This window comes from Sminthopsis crassicaudata, chromosome 1, assembly GCF_048593235.1.
Source record: "Sminthopsis crassicaudata isolate SCR6 chromosome 1, ASM4859323v1, whole genome shotgun sequence".
Classification (NCBI taxonomy): domain Eukaryota; kingdom Metazoa; phylum Chordata; class Mammalia; order Dasyuromorphia; family Dasyuridae; genus Sminthopsis; species Sminthopsis crassicaudata.
In genome coordinates, this window is record NC_133617.1 from 221,958,300 (window position 1) to 221,983,121 (window position 24,822).

Genomic DNA, 24,822 nt, shown 5'->3' on the forward strand with positions numbered 1-24,822 from the left:
AGGACTTATTCAGCACTGATGCAACTTTTAGACATGAATTTGGTGGGACTAATGTGAAGTGAGTCAAGTACTATATCTGCTCCCCCTGAAATCAAGGGGGAATAAAGGAGAGTATGTCCCAGAGGTATTAAGGAAAATGCATATGTTTGCTCTTGCTACATCTGTAGTGTCAATCAACAAGCCTTTATTAAGCATTTACTATGAGCCCAGGTACTATGCAAGATCCAAAAGATTTGTAGAAAAGCAAAAAAAAGTGATTCCTGCTCTCAAGGAGTTTATAGTTTAATGCAGAAGATAATATGCAGGGGGGGAAGTACATATAAGATATATGCAGAAAAGATGGAAAGTAATCTCAGAGGGTAGACTCTAATAATAGTGGGAGTGATCAGGAAAGACTTCATGTAGAATGTGAGACTTGACTAAGTCTTGAAGGAAGTCAGTGCAGTCACAAGGTAGAGAGAGAAGGAAGAATATTCTGGGCAAAGTTAAGTCAAGAGATGGAGTATCTTGTACAAGGAACAATAAGGCTAGTATCTACTGGGATGCGAGGGGAATTATAAAGACTAGAAAGATGGCAAGAATCCAAGTTGTAAAGGACTTTATAAACCATATTCTTTGTTATATCTGAGAGAGCTCCCTGGGAGTGGAGAATAGAGAAGGAGGAAGACCACAGAGGGAAAATTTAGATGATGTAATAAACAAAATATATCCATAAAAAAATTATTTTCTTAAAAAAGGGCCAAACAGGACTTTACAGGGAGTCATAGGAGCTTACTGGCAGGGTGGTGATACCCTCAATAGACATAGGAAAGTTTGAAAGAAGGATCAATTTTAGGAGAAATGAGTTTCATTTTGAGTATGTAAGTTTGAGATTGGGACCTGTGGGACATTCAGAGATAGACATCTAAGAAACAATTGATAATCCAACTGCTTAGGAAAAGGATTAGGGCTGCCTCTCTAGATTTAGAAGTCATCAGCATCAAGAAGACAATAGATTTCATATAGAAATAATGAGATTACCAAGAATACCAAAGGAGAGATCAGAGGGACCAGCATAAGGCTTGGGGGAAGAGGGAGGAGCATTTGAAGAAACAGCTGGAGGGTAACCAAAAAAGAGAAAGGTCATAGAAAAAAAAAGAAAGAAAAAGTGATCAAGAAGACAAGATGGTGTTCTTTGTCTTTCTGGATGAAAATGACATTTACTCAAGAAAAAGAAAGATGGAGTTGAGATCCCTATCCTGGGCTAGCAGCTGTTGGGTAGTTTGAGGGAAATTACTCAGATGATGAGCAATTCACTGAGTTGACATTCCTGAAAATGATCTAATAAGAAAACACTATAGTTTTAAAAATTATGGATTAGGTTGGTTGTTGCTGTCAGTCAGTCATTAAACATCCAAGGTTCATAACTACCCAGTCAGAGACCTGGAGAATTAAAGTGAAACCCAGCCTTTCCACCTTCATTCCTGAAATTTCTGGAGCCCAAATCTACAAGCAGACAGTGGTCTGGCTCCTCTCTCTTTAGGATAAGGGATAAGAATCTGCTAAAGATGTTTATATTTCCTGTGGCCTGGGATGGTTTAGCTTTTTTTTTTGGCAGGAAAAATCAAGAGCACCAGATGCCTATGTCCCATCCAGTATTTGCTAGGAGGTAAGATAAAGAGTGAACCAATTAGGAAAATTTCCATATTTAAAATCAATTGCTCACTGAAATGCTTTTTTTTTTAAAATTCTTTTACTTGAGTATAAAATAATATAAAATGACTAATATGGAAATGTTTTACATGATTGCACATGTATAACCTGTATCTGATTGCTTACCCATCTCAGAGAAGGGGAAAGGGAGGGAGGGAGAGATAGAATTTGGAAATCAAAAATTTTTAAAAAATGCTAAAAATTGTTTTAACATGTAATTGGGGGGCAGATAGATAGCACAGTAGAAGAAGTATTGGTCCTGAAGTCAGGAGGATCTGAGTTCAAATCCGACCTTAGACACTTAACACTTAATAACTGTGCTAGCCTGGTTAAATCACTTAATCTCAATTGCCTTGGGAAAAAAATAAAACAAAACATGTAATTGGGAAGAAAATTATATATATACATACATACATATAAAATCAGAACCAAACATACATGTATGTGTGTGTGTGTGTGTGTGTGTGTGTGTGTGTGTGTGTGTGTATGTGTATATATATATATATATATAAAGTCAGAACTTAGGTCTTCTTACTGTTGACTCAGTGCTCTACCCACTGGTGAGCAAAAAGTTCAGACTCTGCTTCAAGGAACTTACATTCTAATGGGGAAAGACCTACAAAAGGAAAGTTAAAAAGAAGGAAGGAAGGGCAAAGCACGTGGGGAAGCAAGAGGGGAAAGAACATTCAAGTTCAGAGAGTCAGAAGCAAAATAAGAAGAGGAATTAAAAATTGTTGTTTGTTGTTGTTCAGTCATTTAAACTGTCTTGACTCTTTATGACCCCAAAGCAAAGATACTAAAGTGGTTTGCCATTTCTTTCTCCAACTCATTTTACAGATAAGGAAACTGAGACAAGGACTTGCCCAGGATCACACAACTAGTAAGTGTCTGAGGCCAGATTTTAACTTGGGTCTTCCTGACTCCAAGGCCAGTGCTCCATCCACTGTGCCACCTAGATGAATGAAGAATGATCTTTTCCAAAAGGGAAGCCCCACAAGAAAACCTGGGAAAAGGAGGCTAATCAGCTACAGGGGTATTCCAAAGTAAGAATGCAGATGAGGCATTTAGAAATACTCTAGATGTAGCTATAATATAAATTTGAATCATGACCATAGCTTACACATTTGCAAGCTAGTCCCACCTTTGAAATTTATTGTGTGTTGCCATGAGATTTGTATGTTAATAGGGACTGAGCTATGAATGCTTCATTTGGAGTGTACTGCTAGTAGTAAAAGCTAAGCTGAATAGAGAGGAGTGGAGACTTTAGTTGCCTGGATATCAAGCCCAACTCGCATTGGAAAAGAAATCTGGAAATAAAAAAAATATAATGTCTTTGGAGGGTTGACAGTTTGGCATCTGCTGCCCTAGTCTCTTCAATTATATCACATGAGAACCAAGTACACAACAAAGTATGAAAGAACCATATGGGTCTTGAATCACTCTATCAATGTCAGACACAGTAACTGTTTTGTAATTTCCTTCCTTAAATAAAACACATTTTGTACCTTAAGAGGTGCATAAGGATATTTTTTCAAGTGAGAAACATTTATCCAACTTCCTTTTTTTTTTTTTTTTCTTTTTCTGAGGCTGGGGTTAAGTGACTTGCCCAAGGTCACACGTCTAGGAAGTGTTAAGTGTCTGAGACCAGATTTGAACTCAGGTCCTCCTGAATTCAAGGCTGATACTCTATCCACTGTGCCACCTAGCTGTCCCTTTATCCAACTTCCTAATAGCTAAGAAGACAAGTTTGTCTTTTCATTTTTGTTGCTGGACCATCTTCTTCCCCAGTTACTTCGATGCAAAATCCTGATTTTGTTTTTTTTCTCAATCCTCATAGTCAATTTCCACAATACATTTCTCTTTTTTGTAGCCTCCGCATTTAGCACAATGTTTGACACATAACAGACATTCAAAAATTCCGTGTTCATTGATTGACATCTTGCTTTTATACTGATCACATTCAGCCTTCTAACAAACTTGATTATATATTTTATTTCCCCTTATTAGATTCTAAGAATGCCCAACATAGGGCCTGTGTGCTATGTCATCGTTTTTTGTTTTCAAATCTCCAGCAACTAGCATAATTCCTTCCTTTCACATAGTAGATAGATACTTAATGTTTACTTAATGGATGTAAATAACAATATACTTCTATAATGCTAAATATAAAACCTGTATGGTAATTTTATTTTTGGAAACCATTTGGAAACCATACCTAGTCTCAGCATCTCTGTGAGGTATCTGGTAGTTATGAGGGATTTTTTGAGGGTTATTTTTTTTTCAAGGCAATTGGGATTAAGTGACTTGTCCAGGATCACACAACTAGGAAATATGGATTTGAGACTGGATTTGAACTCTGGTCCTCCTGACTCTGGTGTTAGTGCTCTATCCACTGAGCTGTCGAGCTATCCAGGTATCTACTATTTACAATAGATAAGGAGAATGAGGATTTCAGAAGTTGAGCATCTTGCCTGAAGTCACAAAGCTTAAAAATAGAAAGACAAAACCCAAATCCAAATGTTGTGAGAACTTATTTCACTACCATGTTGCTAGTCTTCATGCCATCAATGACCACAGAAACTCAATAGAATATTTAATGCAAGATTTATTTATATCTCCTATAAATTCCCATTTTAGTCTATCCTTTCTAAGCTAATATTTCCCAACCCTAGAAATTCTCTAGGAGTCTTACAATCTCCCATGACGCAGGGAGAGATTTCTTTTCTGCCAGTTGGTTATTGGGAACAAGCTCAGTGAAAAGCGGAGAAATAGGGCATTAGCAGCTCATTGTTATATTGGCCACACTGTGCCCTAATTGTGTGCATCTCTGAGCCTAATAATGGCTACTTTTTTCACTCTGTATTTTCCACTTATTAGGTCCTTTGGAATATTTTTGTAAAGGCCACAAGTGTTTGTTGAGCATCTACTATGTCAAGCACCCAGAGGCTCAGAGTTATGGGAATTACAAGAGAAGTATATGACCTTTTGAATGAAGGTACCCGAAATTTCTCTGAGAAACAAGACAGACACAGGAAACAACTGCAATGAGTTGAATTCCCATTGCTTAGAAAATTACTAAAACAAATTTCAGGATTATACAACTCAAGAGAATCTTAATTAGTTCTTCAAACCTAAGATATCAAATCCATAGGAAACAATTAGACAGCAACATAAAACAATATAATTAAGTATCCCAATGATGGATACTGATAATGGGAAGGATATGGCTATGCAGGGGGAGATTACTGTGGTCCAGAGTAGCAAAGGAAGGCAGACATACAGTCAGAATTGAGGCCTGATTTGGGCATAGGTAGTAGTTTTATATGCACAAAGGAAGAAGTAAGGCATTCCTGACTGGAGGAAAAGCAGGAACAAAAACAGAAAAGTGGGAATAAGAATGGCATCTCCTATTATATAAACATTGAAACCATGTATTTAAATCCTTTTATGCAAGCAGGTGATATGTTGGAAAAGAGAAGCAATTTTAATCACATCTAGGAAGATTTTCAAGGAATTTAAAAGGCTTTATGTAACAAGCTAGCAAAAAATGAAATAGGAGGTTCTTTGTCCTCCCATATGATTCAACATGCTGCTGGATCTGTGATTCTATCCGTGTGTTTGTTCACTAAACTAGGTAGAGGACAACCACAATTTCTCACTCTCTGTAAGTTGTGCCTTTCCATAATCCTTACAGTAGGTCTATTCAAAGAGCTGGAGGCCATTCCCCAAGTCTCTTGACCTTATGTGAAAACCAAAGGAGCATGAAGGCTGTTCATTTATCCCTCTCTCTTATATGACTAATCTACCTCCTTTTCTGGACCTAGAGCTCCTTGGTGAAATCTTTTAATTTATTTCTCCAATGCAATTCTTTATATTAGTGGAATGTTGCAATGTCCTCCCACTGATCACGCATCCCTCCACTGTCCTTCAGGCAACCCTCAACTCTCATTCATCAGAAGCCGTGGTATTCCATGACTCACAGACACATGTCATCTGCAGCCCACATTCTCAGTTACCAGACCAAAAAGGAAAAATGTTCAGCTAGGGTTGATTTCTAAACCAAAAATTTGTTTCTTTTTTAATCTAAAGGGATAACACACATACATTCCTTAACACCCAAATCAAGGGCATAAAAAATTCCTAGGGCTTGCCAAGGTTAATGTCAAGAAGAAAAACAAACTAACCCAGATTTAAGAATACATTGAAGAAAACAAATTATATGCACTGGGAGAGAAGGACAAGAAAAAAGAAATGATTTTGAAATCTGTCTTGGAGAAAAGCCTCTATTCCAGGATGCCTGGCAACCTTACCAGTAAGGGCCCAAGCAGGCCCACAGATTCCAAGGACAATAATAGATTATGTAAGTCAAATACATAGAGTATTAAATACCTTTACTGGAATCTGACACTAGAATAATCAAGCAGTTTTTCAAGTCGTTGTTATGTACTTGTAGCCTGAGACTTTTTAAAAATATATCCTGCTGAGCTGTTTTCAGTTAGCAAATAGATTATCTCATCTTTAGAACAGACAGTGGCCTCATTTCTGGTTTACAAATACTTTTGAAATGTAATAGAGAGACATTTGTTTCTTCACCTCAATCAATAAGAATTTATTTTTAACACATCACACTTTCAGAAAATGTAGTGGATTTTTTTCTTTCTAGTCATTCTTAATTGCTTTTTTTAACCTTTTCTTTCAAGCATTTTTCTCTTTGGGACATTGCTTCGGGGAACATAGGTGTCAGCTGTGTCTAGTTCTATTTTAAGACCAAAGGTGGAACATATGTAATGAAAGCAAGAGAATGCCAGTTACCTTAAACTTAAACATACCTGTGTCTGTTGTTCAAAGTATCTATAAAATTAGGATTCATTCTGTGGAAATTCAGATTGGGGAAGGAACAAAAAAAAAAGAGAGAGTGAGAGGGTGTGTGTGTGTGTGTGTGTGTGTGTGTGTGTGTGTGTGTGTGTGTGTGTGTGTGTATACACAAATTACATTAAAGGATATATATCTCAAAATTATATTTTAATATTTATGCAATAAATGCAAGGCAAAGGAATAAATTTTTTTAAATGTTGCTTAATTGAGACAAAAGAGAAGGAAATCATTTATCTACTGTGAAAAAGCATAATTAATTACTCAAGCAGAATACACAAAAGTCTATTTTCCTTTAGTACATAGCTATTTAAAGGAAAAAACAAGGTTGAGAGATTTTGTTTTTCATTTATTCAAAGGTTGTTTTTTTTTTTTTTTTTTTTTTTTTTTTACAGCTTATCCTTCACTTTGTCCTGTGGAGGCCCAACCCCAGTGGACTTAATGCTTTATTACCTAACGACATGCCTATCAGATTCCTAAAGTCCAACTCAAATATTGCCTCCTTTGTGAAGCTTTTCTTGATTGCCAACAATGTTACCACAACATAACACTTTGTTCTGTGCCTTTTTAATGCATGTGACATGTAATATCTCCAATTATAGTTATTTACTTATTATAAGTGGCACATCCACCTACTACTGGAATGTAAGCACTACCAGCCAGGAACTTTGTCTTACTAACACTCCCCAACACCTATCACAGAGCTAGGTACATAGTGGGGACTTATATTTTTTGGATGAATAAATGAATATAATAATAAACTTTTAAAGTTGGTTATCTAGATTATGCTAAAGTAAGCAAATGAAAAATAATTTTATCTTTGTAATATAGTAAATAAAGCACTATATTTGGAGGCCAGAAGAACTGGGCTAGAATTCCACACCAGACATTAAACAAGTTACTTAACCTGCCATTCTTCAATTTACTCTTATTAAGTACCTACTGGGTGCCAGACACTGTGTTAAGTGCAAGAGATACAAAAAGAAGCAAAAACATGTTTAATCTATATTGTATATATAACTTGCTTCTAGGGGTGGAGGGAGGTGAGGAAGAAGGGAGAAAAATTTGGAACAAAAGGTTTTGCAAGGGTGAATGTTGAACACTATCTTTGCATGTATTTTGAAAAATAAAAGGCTACTACTAAAAATATATGTAAGTATGTATGTATGTGTGTATGTATATATATGAATCACAGTTTCGCAGAAAAAAAAAGAGGCAAAAAAATTGTCCCTATACTTAGGGTAAAGATAGCTAACTGGCACAGCAGACTAGGTGTGGAATCAGGAAGACCTGAGTTCAAATGTGGCCTCAGACACTCAGTAGCTTTGTGACTGAGCAATTCGCTTAATTTCTGTTTGACAGTAGAGAAGGAAATGACAAACTACTCTAGTTTCTTTGCCAAGAAAACCCCAAATGAGATCATGGAGAATTGGACAGGACAGAAATGGTTAAGCAACCACAAAAGCTCTCTGGTGCTTATAATCTAATGGGAGAGTCAGCATGCAAACGAATATATATACAGGACAAATAAGGGAAAAGAAGTGGAATTGAGAGGTAGAAGACAAGATTTTAGTTGAGACTTAAAAGAAGCTGGGAAGGTTACTAGTTAGAAGAGAAGAGGGACAATGTTCTAAGTGTAGGGAACAAATGGAGAAAATGCCTAGAGCCAAGAAATAGAGTACCTTACTTGTGAAACAACAAAGTAGTCAATGTCCCTGGACTGAAGAGTGTGTGTTGGGAAGAACGAATACCAGGAAATATGAATGGCTCTGAGTGCCAAATAGAGCCTTCTACAGTGATATGGAAAGCAAGGGTGGCAGGGAGAGTTTTAAGGGGAAAGATAATAGGCTCTTTTTTAGGACATATGATTTTAGAATGCCTACTAGAAACCCAGTATGAGATGTCTGAAAGGCATCTGGAGCTGCAAAATTAGAGTCAAGCAAAGAGAATGGGGCAAGAAAGGGAGATTTCAGAATCAGCAGCATAGACGTAAATAGTAACCATTTCTGCTTTGGCCAGAAACACTGAGAATCTTCCCCTCTCAGGTTTATTTATTTAGATTTTTTTTTTTTTTCACTAGGTGAAAATTGCCTCAATTGCTACCCAATCTTAATCACTGAATGGAAGCAGCTTTATTCAAACTGAGACCTATTGAAGACCTTAGTTTAAAAAGGCCAAGGCCTCCCACTGAATCCAGGACCATATCCAGTCATCCTGATCTACATCTGGTTACTGGACCCAAATGGCTCTGGAGGTGACTTTGCACAGTCTTCTGACATTCAAATCCAATTCACTTGCCTGTCATAGCATTGTCCCTCTGACTTCATGGTGCTCTTCAAGAAAAAAGGACAGACAACAGCTTAGAGATGGTAACTGAATCTGTGGGAGCTATTATCAGGTCACTAAGGTAAGTAGTTGGAGGTCAGCAAACAGATCAAGCTAAGAAAGGCAGATTTGAGGATCAGCATTTTGTGGTTATTTTTCAAACATGTCTGACTCTTTGTGACCTCATTTGGGGTTTTCTTGGTTTATTGTGCATGTTTGCTATTTCCTTCTGCAATGGCAAAGAGAGCTAAATGACTTGCCAGAATCACAAAGTTAGTTAGTGTATGAGGCCACTTGTGAACAATGGTCTTCCTAACTCTAGTGCTAGCACTCCAATGTGCCACCTAGTTGCCTAATCAGCAAAGAGATAATAATTAAATTCATGGAAACTGATGAAATCAATAAATTACAGGCTTACAGAGGGAGAAGAGATGGGATAAACCCTGAGGGACATGTCGGGTCAGAAGATATGATCTGAAGGAGGATTCAACAAAGCAGACAGAGGAGGAGAAGTCAGATAGGTAAGAGGAAAGTCAGGCAGAATAATGTCCTGAAAATCCAGAAAGAAGGAAGTATCAAGGAGAAAAGAGTAAGCAGTAATCAAAGGCTGCAGAGAGGACAAGATGAGGATTGAGAAAAGGCTACTGGATTAGGCAATTAAAGGATTAGTAATTTTGGAAAGGGCATTTGGAAAGAGGAATGATAAAGCTGGAAGTCAGATTGTAAAATGATTAAGAAGGGAGAGAGGGGGAAAAATGGAGACACCTACAACAGACCACCTTTTTGAATTTAGCTCCAAAGGGCAAAAGAGATATAAAATGGAGAGTTAGCAGGGATCAAAGGATCATGTGAGTTTTTTCAAGGACAGAGGAATGTTTGTAGGGAATAGAAAATGAGCCAGTAGAGAGGGAGAAATCCAAAATAAGGGAAAGGATGGAGATGACAGATGGGGCACTATGTTGATGGGATAGAATGGGATCATTTGAAAAAGTAGAGGGATTAGCCTTGGTAAGGAGTAGGATGACTTTATTATATGAAACAGGGTGAGGGAGAAAATATTAGAAGGCACTCAAGTGAGAAGAAATGAATAAGAGAGAAGAGGTCATTAGTAACGAATGGCCTTATAAAGAATGAAATTATAAATAAATTAGAGGAACATAGGATAGTTTACCTCTCAGACTTGTGGAGGAGGAAGGAATTGTGACCAAAGGAGAACTAGAGATCATTATTGATCACAAAATAGAAAATTTTGATTACACCAAATTAAAAAGTTTCTGCACAAACAAAACTAATGCAAACAAGATTAGAAGGGAAGTAACAAATTAGGAAAACTTTTTTACAGTTAAAGGTTCTGATAAAGGCCTCATCTCCAAAATGTATAGAGAATTGACTCTATAAGAAATCAAGCCATTCTCCAATTGATAAATGGTCAAAGGATATGAACAGACAATTTTCAGATGATGAAATTAAAACTATTTCTACTCATATGAAAGAGTGTTCCAAATCTCTATTGATCAGAGAAATGCAAATTAAGACAACTCTGAGATACCACTACAGACCTGTCAGATTGGCTAAGATGACAGGAACAAATAATGATAAATGTTGGAGGGGATGTGGGAAAACTGGGACACTAATACATTGTTGGTGGAGTTGTGAAAGAATCCAGCCATTCTGGAGAGCAATCTGGAATTATGCCCAAAAAGTTATCAAACTGTGCATACCCTTTGATCCAGTAGTGCTACTACTGGGCTTATATCCCAAGGAAATACTAAAGAAGGGAAAGGGACCTGTATGTGCCAAAATGTTTGTGGCAACTCTTTTTGTTGTAGCTAGAAACTGAAAAATGAATGGATGTCCATCAATTGGAGAATGGTTGGGTAAATTATGGTATATGAAGGTTATGGAATATTATTGCTCTGTAAGAAATGACCAGCAGGAGGAATACAGAGAGGCTTGGAGAGACTTACATGAACTGTTGCTGAGTGAAATGAGCAGAACCAGGAGATCATTATACACTTCAACAATGATACTGTATGAGGATGTATTCTGATGGAAGTGGAAATCTTCAACATAGAGAAGAGCTAATCCAATTCAAATTGATTAATGATGGACAGAATCAGCTACACCCAGAGAAAGAACACTGGGAAATGAGTGTAAACTTTAGCATTTTTTGTTTGTTTGTTTGTTTTTTTGTTTTTCTTCCCAGATTATTTTTACCTTCCGAATACAATTCTTCCTTTTCAACAACAACAACAACAACAAAATTCGGTTCTGCACATATATATTGTACCTAGGATATACTATAAGATATTTAATATGTATGGGAATGCCTGCCATCTAGGGGAGGGGGTGGAGGGAAAGAGGGGAAAAAATTGGAACAGAAGGGAGTACAAGGGATAATGTTGTAAAAAAAAAAAATTACCTATGCATATGTTATAATTATAAAAATTAATAAAAAAAAAAAAAAGAAAAAAAAGTAACGAATGGCCTTAATTTTTTTCTATAAAATATAAAGTGAGATTCTCAGCTGAGAGAGTGGGTGAGGAAAGCCTTAGGAAGTGTGAGGAGGGGTGAAGAGATCTGGAAGAGCTGTTGGGGAGAATGGCATAGTGAGCTGAAAAGAGATGTGTAGTAGAATTGCCTAGCAGCAGTGACAGCCCAGCTGTGTTGTAATTTTGTGGTGGATGCAGTCAGAATGGTCAGGTGATTTTCTTCACCTTTGTTCAGCAGCAGGTGTATAGGCAGAAAGGTGACAAATGATGGAAGTGATCTGAAGCTGAAACTTGGTTGAGTGTAGTCAGAGATATAATAAGAGCTCTAGAGAGTCAAGAAAGGAGAACAGTATATAGTTGACTGTTTCACCTCGCAGTTAAGCTGGGGAGAAGATGAGAGAGTTACTAGTGCAGGGAAGATGGCCTGGGAAAGAATTGAAGGGTCAAGGGATTGGAAGTAATAGTGAGGATGAAAAGTAGGGCTATGCAAGAGAAAGCAGAGGGAGTGGTGAAAAGCTAATTATGGTAGGATGAGGAGATTTTGGAATTCTTGAACACGAAGGTAGTACATATGTGGGTGATGAAAAGATCGATGGTATTTCTTTATTATGGCTGAGATGGAAGAACTGAGTGACGAGGGTATTTGAGAAAGAATCAATATGTATATGGAAATCTCACTATAAAAGCAGGATTGGGAAGGAGAGAAAAATTTTAAGCCAGGTATAAAATTCATTGAGGAAGAAAGGGGAGTGATATCAGGGTTTGTAGACAATAGCTACCAGGATTTTTATTGGATGGAATTTATGAATAACATGAAACTCAAAGGAAGAGAGACTGCAGAGTGAAAGAGCAAGAGGGAGAGCCTGGAAGTGGCAGTATGGAAAATATTGCAATTCCTTTGCTTGACCAAGAAGCAGACCAGAATGTGTGAAGGTGCAGCCTATACTATCTAGGGTGGCCAGGGAGACTGTGCCATCAAAGGAAAGGCGGGTTTCAGCAGGTGGAAAGAGTGGGAGAGGAAGAGATTTAAGATGAAGGGAAGTTTGTTGCCTATCAGACATTCCAGAGGATACAACGGAAGGTCTGGGTGGAATTTAGGATGAAATCTCTCTGATTCTAAGTTTCATCATCTATAAAATGGATGGATAATAATAGTACCTACCACAAAAAAAAATGTTGTGAGAATTAATAAGATAATATATGCAAAGTATTTTGCAAGCCATAAAATGGTACATAAATATAAATTAACACTCCATTAGAATGTAAGTTCATTCTAACCAAGGATGGTGTCCCTTTTAAATCTGTATGGCCTGGCCTAATGTAATCACCTAATGAACCACCTAATGTTTTCCAAGAAATTCAGAGGACCTGGGCCTGGGAGGAACATCATTCATCTCTGTTGAGGTCCTTATTGCATTACTTATTTTAATGATAGGTATTTCCCAACTTAGTCTCTCAGATCTGATGGAGGAATCTCACAAAAAATATTTAGATATACTTAGAGCACTTAATATATACAAATCCATTACAATAATTTGGAGGTAATAATAATAATAATAACAATAATAACTACAACAAACATTTATCTAGTAAAACTTAAGCTTTTAGTACTTTACATGAAAGATATAAAGTGATCCTTGCATCTCTTTTATGGCTATTAGTCACCTGCATAAAACTACCCACAATGAATGAAATCATTAAGTATCTGCACAAGTGGCCTAAGGCCCCACTCACCAAGAATATAAATTAGTACTTAGGGACCAGGAGGTTTACTGTTACAAGTTCAACTGGCAGTTGTTTAAATGATAACAAAAACAGGCTACAATTATACAACTGAAGAGGATCTTAATTAATTCTTGAAACCTAGACATCAAATCCATAGTCTTTTACTGGAAAAGGAACAGTGCTGTGAGAATTGGGGGCTTTTCCAATAACTCATCATTCTGGAATTCATCAGCCAAAGTCAACAAGTCCTGAAAAATTCCTTTACGATGGAGAGTATAAAGTGAGAAGAGGAGAGAAATTCTTTCATAGAATTATTTATACTATTTTGGTTTTGAGCAACTAATGTTGAAGGAAAAAGTAGAACAGACTACAAGGAAATAAAGAACACAAGGGGATAGAGAGGTCTTAGCAACATTCCTCTTTAACTCTCATTATAGCATATTTTAGGTCATAGTTTAGGTCTCCAGCAAGTTCTTGTTAAGACCAAAACAAACAAACAAAAGACTCCCTTTTGTGGGTCCTGTTCTTGGAGTTTAAAGAAATGAAGAAAAAACTCATTCAATGGAAACTCAATCTGTTCTGGGAAATAACTGCCTCCTGTGCTTTTCTGGGGAAGGCCAACAATGATCTCAGGCGCAAACATCAAATCAAAAAACCTCCCGCCTGGGGTTGTCAGGTTCCAGTCAATTTAAAAACAACTGCTCACTAAGTTTTGAACCTTCCCCTGAGAAAGTTACCCAATTATCTTCAGGACCAAGACTCACCCAGCCATTCTACTTTCAGAAATATCCTTGGGTAAGTCAGTTTTTTAGAACTCCTTTGAATAAGGACCCATGATAAAAAGTGTTCTCCACTTCCAGAGAGAGAACTGATAAACTCTGAGTAGAGATTGAAGCATATTTTCATTAATTTTTTTTATACTTTCCTTATTTTTCTCATTTGTGTATATGTATGTTTTCTTTTGCAACATGGCTAATATTGAAATGTTTTATATGACTTTACATATATAGTTGATATTTGGGAAGACTGGAGGAAGGAAGGGAATTTGAAACTCAAAATTTTAAAAATTTTAATTGAGAAATATTTAAAATATATGTGTATGTGCATATATACACATATTTTAGATATATACATGTATATGTGTTAAATACAAATAAATATATTTAAAATATACACATATATACATATATGTATGTATACATATTTATAAATCTGAGTGTGTGTGTGTGTGTGTGTGTGTGTGTGTGTGTGTGTGTGTGTGTGTTTTCAGAACTCTTTGGAGAGGTTCCAAGAGCTGTTGCTCAAAAACAACTTTCCATCATAAAGGTCAGAAAGGAAAACCTTTATGGGTGGAGTTAGTCAAGGTAATAACTAAGTATTTCAGGAGAGCTGGCTTGCTACAAAATGCAGGTATAAGGTTATCCACCCCAGAGCTTTACCCTTTGACATATACCATTAATGGTGAAACAAAAACATTAAAAGACACACACACACACACACACACACACACACACACACACACACACACACAACTAAAAGGAAAAGAAGAAGCTATTTAGTAAAGATAGGTCTTTTATGAATGGCTGTTCCAATTAGTTTCCAAGTTGTTTTGTGGAGAAAACAAGATTTTCTGTCATTGTTCAGCCAGGTAATAGTAGTTACTAGAGGTTTGGGGTATTATTGCTTTGTTTATTTACCTCATCATGGCTGATTCTTGGCATCTGCCTCTTAACCTTCCCATCAAGAGCTAATAACAAATGGCCCTTGAGTTCCCCAAATATAGCAAGTTCTGTATGGTATATACTTTAGAAATTTAGAGTAATTTTTAAAAGTATTTTAAGCAAATAAAAATTATTTTATTTGGGGATTTTTTTTTAATTTTATGATATCTTGAGATAATGAGATTTACTTATTCCTTTAAAGTTCACAACTTTGCTCACAACTCTTAGGGAACATTTTAATTGAGCCCACTCTTCTCTCTCTAGTCTCTTTACTACTTATCTTCTCCTCCCCACATACTCTTTAACCTAATGATACTGCCTCCTCACTATTCCATGAACAAGACACTCCATCCTTCTGCTCTAGGCCCTTTCTCTGGCTATATCTCATGTCTAGAATGTTCTTCCTCCTTCTCTCTATCTTGGTTTCCCTAGCAATCTATCTTACCCATCTATAGAAAGCTTTCCCTGATCTCTTCTGATTCTAGTTATTTCCCTCTATTATCTATTTCCTACTTATTATGTATATAGCTTATTAATAGATATGGGTTTGCTTTTATATATAATATTAGATTGTAAGCTCCGTGAGGGCAGGAATATCTTTTGCCTTTCTTTGTATCCTCAGTGCTTCGCACAGTGCCTATGACATAGTTAGTATTTAATAAGTGACTATTAACACACTGAGTTTAAAGATAAATAACATTTTCAAAGTGGCTATTATTACCATCATTTTGCAGATAAAGAAGTAGATAGAGGCTGAATGAGATTAAGTGACTTGCCCTACATCATAACTAGACGTCCAAATACAAGTTTCTCCGAACTCCAAATTCAGTTTTCTTTTTACTTGGTTCCCTTCCTATGATGAAGTAAAAGGATCACAGAATCTCTGAGTTGGGAGAAACCTCATTGGTCATTTCCTTTAACCTGAACTGGAATTCTCTCTACAATATTCCTTATACATGTTCATTTAAGTTGAATGAAATCCCATTCTACTCTTAGCTCCAGTTATTTACCTTTAATCTAAAGATTGCTGTTCCATCATTTCAGTCATGTCTGACTCTGTGATCTCATTTGGGGTTTTCTTGGCAAAGATACTGGAGTGGATTGTCATTTCCTTCTCCAGATCATTTTTCAGATGAGGAAACTAAGGCAAACAGAGTTACATTACTAGCTTAGGGGTCAGCTAGTGCCAGAGACTGGATTTGAACTCATGTAGATGAGTCTTCCTTACTCCAAGCTCAGCATCCTGCCTACTCTACTAAATCTGCCACTCCCCTTTCATTCATTCTTACTGAGAACTATGAAATCCTTACTAAGTTTTCCTTCTCAAGTTAAATATCCTTAGTTCCTTTGATTAATTTTCATATTGCCATGTCTCCAGTCCCCTCACTGTGCTGTAGTTGAGTAAAGCCCTGCCTACAGTTTAGCAGCCAGAGACCAAGGCAATACTCCAGAGTCATACAGAGGGATAACTACTACTTTCATCTTGGAAAGATGGCTATTAAGGCAGCCTAAGCTCACACTAACTTTTCTTCTTTTTCCTTTCCTTTTCTTTCTTTTTTTTTCTTGCTACTATCTTACATTGTCTAGATATATAGATCAATGGGTGAGAATGTAGAAACACAGTTGCTGGAGTCATCTTAAAAATCATAAAGCTGCAGATTTGAGCTCTTTAACAGCCAGAGCACAGGTTCCATTTGATAGCTACATATCTGATCTAAGACAGCTTTGAAAATATACACACAGGAGAAAACAAGTTCAAGTACTTACTGATTCCTTGAAAGAGTTCCTCAATATTAATAGCACATTTTGCACTGGTTTCGACTACAACTGCACCTATGGATTCAGCATATTCTTTAGCATCCTTCATAGGAACCTCCCTGGAAAAGAGGTAAAACACAGACAGAAATAATTTGTAAAAAGCTTAAGACTTAGGAAAACAACTCTCATCCCATCCAATCTCAATGTGATAGAAGGAGCCAGCAATTGCTGAGATGGATAAAAAGGAGATCAAAGACCTGGTCCCTGACCTGCACAAGATTTTAATTGAATCTAGTTCCTACCACTTTGTCTAGTACATAGGAGGCACATAAAATGCTTATTGATTGATTGAAAGAAAAAGATAAATATATGAAATTATGCTATTTCTTTACTTCCTCTGGAAGATGGCATTCCAAAGCAAACTAGAGCATATCTTATGCAAACAGTGTGTTTGTTGTTGTTATTCAGTCATGTTCAGTTGTTTCCAATTCTTTGTGATCTTATTTTGGGTTTTCTTAGCAAAGATACTACAGTAGTTTGCAGGGTTACAAAGAATAAGATATGATTAAAAAGCAACACAAATTGTGGGAAATTAAAGGGAGGAAATATGTGAAAAGAATTATCTGGTCACAGTCCTCTGAGTGAGGTTTTGACAATTCCCTTCCTAAAATGTTACACTCAGAAAAGAATACAATGAATGACCAACCATTTATTAAGCACTTTCTACTTTCCACACACTGTGCTAGGCACTGATGATAAGAAAAAAAAATGGGAAACAGTCTCTACCCTCAAAGAAAATATCTTCCATTTGGGGAATATTGGGAAACACTTATATATATAAAAAATTATAAATCAAACAAATAGAAAACAACTTGGGGAACTAGTGCTGCAGAAACATCAGAAAAGTTTTCTTGCAGAAAGCAGTTGTCAGCTGAATTTTAAGTGAAATAGGAGATTCTAAGAGATGTGGGCAAAGAAGGAGAGCATTCCAGAGCAGGGAAACTACTAATGAAAGGCACAGAAACAGGAGCGCAAGCATTATGTGAGAGAAGCAATAAGGAGGCAGCATGGTTGTATTGCAAGAATTCAGAAAGGGAAGTAATGTATAAAAGAGATTAGGTTGGAATATGTTGGAAAGGCCAAAGAGAGGAGTATGGCTTCACAAAATCTCACATAATTATTAAGGAAACTGGGAACTTTTGAATAATTTGTATTAGCTAAAAATGGAATAAAGGGTCTTCTGAGGTGTTGAGTGCTGAGGTTGCCAAGATGAATGTGAGACATTTTGACCTCAAAATGTTTATGTTCTAATAGGGGAAAAGCCATGAATGCAAAAAAATTTTGCAATGTGAAAGAAAATATGGCAACTGTGAAGAAAAAAGTTCTAGGCACAGTACTAAGGAATTCAAGACAGAGTGATAAATTTCCACTGGTAATGGGGAAGGACTCATGGAGGAGGTAGGACCAGACTTGGATCTTGAAGATATGAAGAGGTTCCGGATGGAGTTATAGAAGAGAATGTGGTAAAGAAATGAAGAAGAGAAGAAAAAAATAAATGGGAGAATCATAAGCAAAGGAGTAGATTTAGAAAAGAAAAAGAATGAGAGAACCAAGTGAGGATGAAACAAAGCACATGAAGGAAATTAATAAGATATGACTAAAAAAATAAATTAGAATCAGATTATAAAAAAATCTTAAATGTCAAGATTAGGAATTTATATTTAATAATAATAGCCAATATTTATATAGCACCCACTCTGTTGCCAGGCTACTATGTTCTAAGTGTTTTATATATATTATTTCATTTGTTCCTCACAACAACCATGGGAGGGAGGTGCTATTATAGTCCCCATTTTATAGTTAAGAAAACTGAGTATCTAGCAGGCAGCTGGAAGTTTAAAAAAAAAAAAAACCAGCTAACTCTAGAGAGGGAATTCTTCATCTACTGCATGTATCATAGACCCCATATAAGAATAATATATTTAAAAGCTTAAATTAAGGCACAGAAGACAAAAGGAAACCAATTCCATAGAAATAAAGTTATCAATAAATCTATAAACTCAAGTTCACAGACATCAAGTCAAGAATTTCTGCTCTAACAGAAGGCATTTTTCTACCTCCTGTTTAACAGCATTTGTAGTAGGGTAAAAAGAAAATAAAATTTAGTCAGGAAATCTGGGTTTGAATAATAGCTCTATTATTCTGTTAAGAGAACTCAACATGCTTTTAGTTAAATCAAATAAACTCTTCAGGTTTCAATTTCCTTCTCTAAAATGAGAGTTGGATGGGCGTTAGAGCCTTCTAAAACTGGCTGCTATTCAGGTGCTGCCATTCTGATAAATAACTGACTCATTCAGTCCTGATGTTTACACACTCCAATGAATCTGCAATCTCTTCAAGTGAATCTTCCAACAATGTGGACCCCAATCTATCTATTCTTGCCTATTTTCAACAATTCAAGACTCAATTCAAATCTCATCCTGTGGAGGAGGGCTTTTCTGCTCCTACCAACTGGGAGTGACTCCCTCCAAGATTACCTTCTATCTTCTCCGTAACTGCATATAGTTGTTTGCATGTTATGTTCCCTTATTAGAATGTGAGCTTCTTGAGGGTAGGGACCATGTTTTTGCATTTCTTTGTATTCCGAGCACTTGGCACTGGGCCTGGTCCATCATTGGAGCTTTAAAACAAAACGACTCCAGAGATCCTCTGAGTTTTCCCTAATTAATAACACGGGCCATATTGTTCTTAAAATTCAGGTTAAAAAGTGGGGAGCTAAATATCATTATATTTACAATCACAGAATGATTCCAAAAATGAAACCTAGAAAATACTTGATTATTATCCACATCTAGGCCCCTTATGGGAAGTCCACCAAACTTCCTGCAGGCCTTCTTCACTTTCTCTTGTCATTGTGAGGGGACAACTTTGGTTGTCATTGCTTATCCTTGCCATGTGATGAACTCATCCTTACAAATTTAAAACTATAATTGATCCTCTATTCAACTCCTGGGTTTGTTTGTTACTTACTCTCCCTGTGATCTTAGATATCTTATTTTCCTTTAGAACCCAGTTTCCTCACCTGTAAAATGCAAGAGAAATATTAGAAAGTTAACATAACATAGTGGTGAGTACTGAGCTTCCATCCTGCCTCTGACACTTATTAATTATGTGACCACAGGCAAATCACTTAACCTCTCTCACTTCACCTCCTCATCTGTAAAATAAGAAAAAGAATGGCACTTAACTCAAAGATTTATAAGGATTAAATATGATGTATTTAGTGTTTTGCAAGCTTTAAAGTGCTATATAAATATCAGCTGTTATCTTTATTAGATTATCTCTAAACTCCTTCAAGTGTTAAAATGAGCCAAAAATACCTGCAGTACTTTCCTAACAAAGCTGTTTTCAGGAACTAATGAGATAATGTATGTAAAGTACTTTGCATGCTTTAAAACACCATGTAAATGTAGGTTAATATTAAATCCTATAGTCTTGTGAGAATGGGAATTTTGACGACTAAGGTACCCTTTTCAAAGGGAGATTACATCCCCAGCTTAACCATTAAAACAGAACTAATCCAGACATCCTCTGAGACTCTCTTAATTAGTAACACAGGTCATATATCTCTTCAAATTCAGGTTAAAAAGTGGGGAGTTAAATATTATTACAATAGAATCACAGAATGATCCTGATAATGAAACTGGGATATCAGAGGTCACCTAGGCCCTCTTTATGCCCTCTTTATAATTTTACTCTTATGAAGTAATATCATAGAATGGTCTGCTACATCTACTTCAAGATGAAATAAATATACCTCAGGGGGAATTTTTGCAGTAACAAAGTCCATATGATCTTCTGATTTCCTCCCCCACAAAACACAAGAAGATACATTTTTTTTGCACATACATTACATTAAACATATTTTGTTTCTAAAATCCCTTAGTATATAAAATAATTCAGAAATTTCAAAATTGGCCAAACTTGGGAAGCTAATATTTACCATTAAAAAAAAAACAAAAAAACACTTTTCTACCTATTTACCCTCTTCCTACCATCATGGCCCCTATCCAAGGTCAAGTTTAAAATGGCAACTAAGCTGGCAGTATTGTAACATGGCAACAGTGAATAGTAGATGATAGTTAAATGTCTGGTAGAATAGTTTTTGTCACCACCATCCCACGTGTTTAAAGTATCTGGGCCAAAAATGATGGGAAATATTCACAACACTCCATCAAAATCCTGCAGAGGCAAGCTGTGGGAAGTATACGAAGGCTGTTGTGTGTGATGAAGCAGATTCTTATAGCTTTTCCTGATACCAAGGACAGTCAGTGAAGTGAATAATTAGAGCTTGTTATGCTCCCATTATCTCTCATATTTTCTCTAAATATCCAAGATATTTGTGTAACACAGATGAAGCAACTCTTAATGATAGTTCTGAAGCAGTACTGTGTACATTTAAAAATAAATTTTTACTGATGCTAGATACAATTTACCTGTGAAGAACAAAGACCAGAAAGACCGTTTTCAGCTAGTAAATAATTACTTCATTTATACCAAAAGATCCAATCATACTTAGCCTATATATAGAAAGGTATAGGTAATCCACTCAACATCCCTATCATGGGAGTGAGAAACTGTTCCCATGGGACCCTGCCTGCTTAATCATGTGTATCCAGAGCTACTATTTACCTGCAGCCAAAGCCCCAGTGTCAGGTTTAAGCAAGCAGTGTCAAGTTCACACTATAGACTTAGATTCAGTGTTTTCTCATGGAAAAACACTCCAGGTCTGAAAACAGAGCCTTGTTACCCCCCCCCCAAAAATTTTTTTTTCTTCAATTCAACAAATAGTTATTATCTACAAAGAATAAAGCTTTACTCTAGGCTTGGGAATACAAAGAGCAAAACAATACCTTCCCCCAAGGAGTTGACATAAAGAAAAGTTCTTAAGAAACAAAGTCTTTGAACATTGCTTTTGATAATAGGATTCATACCCTATCCCTAGGAGAAAATTAAGGTAACCAAAGAAGATCCTGTGAAGAAAAGATAGCAAAATATGCCTAATCCCACAGAACGGTGAGGGATTACTAAGGCAAAAGATTTTATGCGTTGTCCAATTAGGGTTTTTTACCAGATATTTTTTGCTTAATTTTTCTTTAGCAAGGATTTGATCTTAGAGGGGGAAGGGTAGATGGCTGTGATATAAAAACAAAAGGCATCAATAAAAGTGGGGTTTTAAAAAATTCTTTTTATTGGAAAATGTGAAGGTAACAGCTAGGAATGTGGGAGGGACAGTGGTTTAGGAGGAATTACTCAGGAATTGACAGTTGTACCTTTTCTCCCTCACTATTTGGGGCTCATCCCTTGTAGACCTTTTTTAGAGCTTGTCCCCCTATTTCAGCCCAGTCTCTGAAGGCTAAACTGTGAACTAAGAGTCCAAACATCAGGAAAAATGCGTTGCTTGAAGATGATCCCTGGGATATCTGGAATTTGTCACAGAAACTCCAGGGAAATTTAGGAGTTTCTGGGCAGCATGCAGATAAAAAGGAAAAATGAATACTTGTTCTTCTGGCAAAAATTCCTCTTTTCTAAAGTTGACCTTTGTAATAACATATTAACTGACACTTTGAAAACCACATTCTGGCTGCTGTAGGATTGAATATAGTGTTGGCTTTACCTGAATTAAAATACTGCCTTGCCAGCTCTTTTTGTAGTGGCTAGAAACTGGAAAACGAATGGATGTCCATCAATTGGAGAATGGTTGGGTAAATTATGGTATATGAAGGTTATGGAATATTATTGCTCTGTAAGAAATGACCAGCAGGAGGAATACAGAGAGGCCTGGAGAGACTTATATCAATTGATGCTGAGTGAAATGAGCAGAACTAGGAGATCATTATACATTTCAACAATGATACTGTATGAGGACGTATTCTGATGGAAGTGGATATCTTCAACATAGAGAAGATCCAACTCACTTCCAGTTGATCAATGATGGACAGAAACAACTACACCCAGAGAAGGAACACTGGGAAATGAATGTAAAATATTAGCACTACTGTCTATCTACCCAGGTTACTTATACCTTTGGAATCTAATACTTAACGTGCAACAAGAAAATTGGATTTACACACATATATTGTATCTAGGTTATACTGTAACACATGTAAAATGTATGGGATTGCCTGTTATCTAGGGGAGGGAGTAGAAGGAGGGAGGGGAAAATTTGGAAAAACGAACACAAGGGATAATGTTATAAAAAAAAAATTACTCATGCATATATACTGTCAAAAAATTTTATAATTATAAAAATTAATGAAAAAAAATTGCTGGAGAAACAAAAAAATTAAAATAATAAAATAAAATTTAAAAAAATACTGCCTTGCCACTTAACTACATGTGTGACTGAACAAATCACAATCTCTGTGAATTTCTTCATTTTCCTCATCTTTGCAGTAAGAGATTTGGGCCAGATGATCTCTCAAATCTCTTCCAAAACTGAAAGCCTGTGACCTAATGATCTGCCATCTGTGGGGCCTGGCTGAGGAAGAGATTCTGTCCTCTTAAGTTCTCTTCATGTGCATGAATGTATATGTGCATATATGTGAGTGATATAGATGTTTATGTATATAGGCATATGTATACATATATGCATATATATATATCTGCATTTAATTGTAAATTGCTTGGGGGGAAGAGGAGGGAAAGAGTGAAGTAAAAAGTACATAGCAGAGAATAAAAGAAAACCTACAAAGAAGCAAAGAATAGGAAAAGTTCTGAATGCATGGTGTATTATTTATTATTGTATTGCATTATTATTGAAACTAAAATTTATTATTTCATATTTTGTATTCTCTCATATTCTGCTGTGCAGGTGACAATGTTTTTTTTTTTTTTTTTCCTATTTTGTTCTTTATTTTTGTAATTGTTTTAAATAATTAATTACTTTTTTAAGAGTACAATCTATGAATGGGATCTAGAGTTCACTCTATGAATGGAGACTGTGGTATTCACAAAATAGGACCTTAGGAAAATTCAATATTTGATTCAGATATTTCAATCATTTGATATTTCAAAAAATAAAAATAAAAAAATATTTCAATAAAAATGTTATTGCTTTTGATGGTCTTAGCAATTTTTTTATGCTTAAGAATTTTAAAATATTTGATCTGAATTCATCTTGGGTTTTTACCATCTTACATCTCCAATTCTGAAAGTTTGAAGGACATCAAAAAGTGTTAATGTTCCTAAGGATCACTTTTGAGATTGGTTTGAATGTAGAATACTCTATGTTCACAATCATTGCAGAATAATTAGCTACTGAATAGATGCCATTCCATTTTCCAAAGTCTGTCTAGAAATTATAGATTTAATGAGCTACCTGGTAATCTTAATTATAGTCTTCATCTGTTGCAAGAATTAAGCAACAAGAATTTATTAGGCGTCTATAATATTCCAGGAACTATGTTCTGTGTTGAGAATACAAAAAATAAAAAATAAATCAAATGACTTTAAGAAACAATACTTTTATATATAAAACACAAAATATAATAAGTAAATACAAATAGAAAAGTTTTAATCAAAGTTAAAAATAATAAGTAAATATAAATTAAGTTCTGGTGAATTCTAGCAGCTAAGAGATTAGAGTAAGATTCATTTAAGAAGAACTTGAACTGAGGTCAGAAGAGAACGAGGAATTCTAAAAGGCAGCAGGGAGGAAGAACAAGTGCATTCAAGGCATAGGGGATGGCAGTCTCAACAAAGGCCCAAAGAGGAAAAATGGCATGCTGTACCTGAAGAAAAGCCAACTAAATAGGCTAGCTAAAATACAGATTGCACTAAGGAGAGCAGCACCTAAATAACCTGAAAAGTTGACCAGAAGCTAGATTGTGAAGAGCTTTCAGTACCAAACAGAGCTTATATTTCATCCTAGAGGCACCAAGGAACTATTGGATTGGAAATAATGTTTGGACTGCAAATTCCCAAAACTTGACAACTTTCCTCTTCCCTTCTCTAGGTCCCATGGCCAAATTGAACAGGAAAATTTTAACATCTAGAGGGATTTTAATTTTATTTTAACTATCCTTTATACAATGTTTTAAGATTTATAATGTGATTTACAAGTATCTGGGATATTTGTAAAGCACTTAGCATAATACCTGGCCCATGGTAGAAGTTATGTAAACAATAGCTATCAGATAATATCAGATTCTCAAAATAACACTGAAAAGTGGGTG

General features: G+C 36.0%; 1 protein-coding gene across 2 annotated transcripts in view; it reads right to left on the reverse strand.

Annotated features, from left to right (window-relative positions):
* RAB31 (RAB31, member RAS oncogene family) overlaps positions 1–24,822 on the reverse strand; it is a 171,251-nt gene that overhangs the window by 22,286 nt on the left and 124,143 nt on the right. For both annotated transcript variants that reach the window (XM_074274945.1, XM_074274952.1), the window contains exon 6: positions 16,595–16,704. In XM_074274945.1, the coding sequence (XP_074131046.1) occupies positions 16,595–16,704 (110 nt within the window). The remainder of the gene's footprint in view (positions 1–16,594; positions 16,705–24,822) is intronic.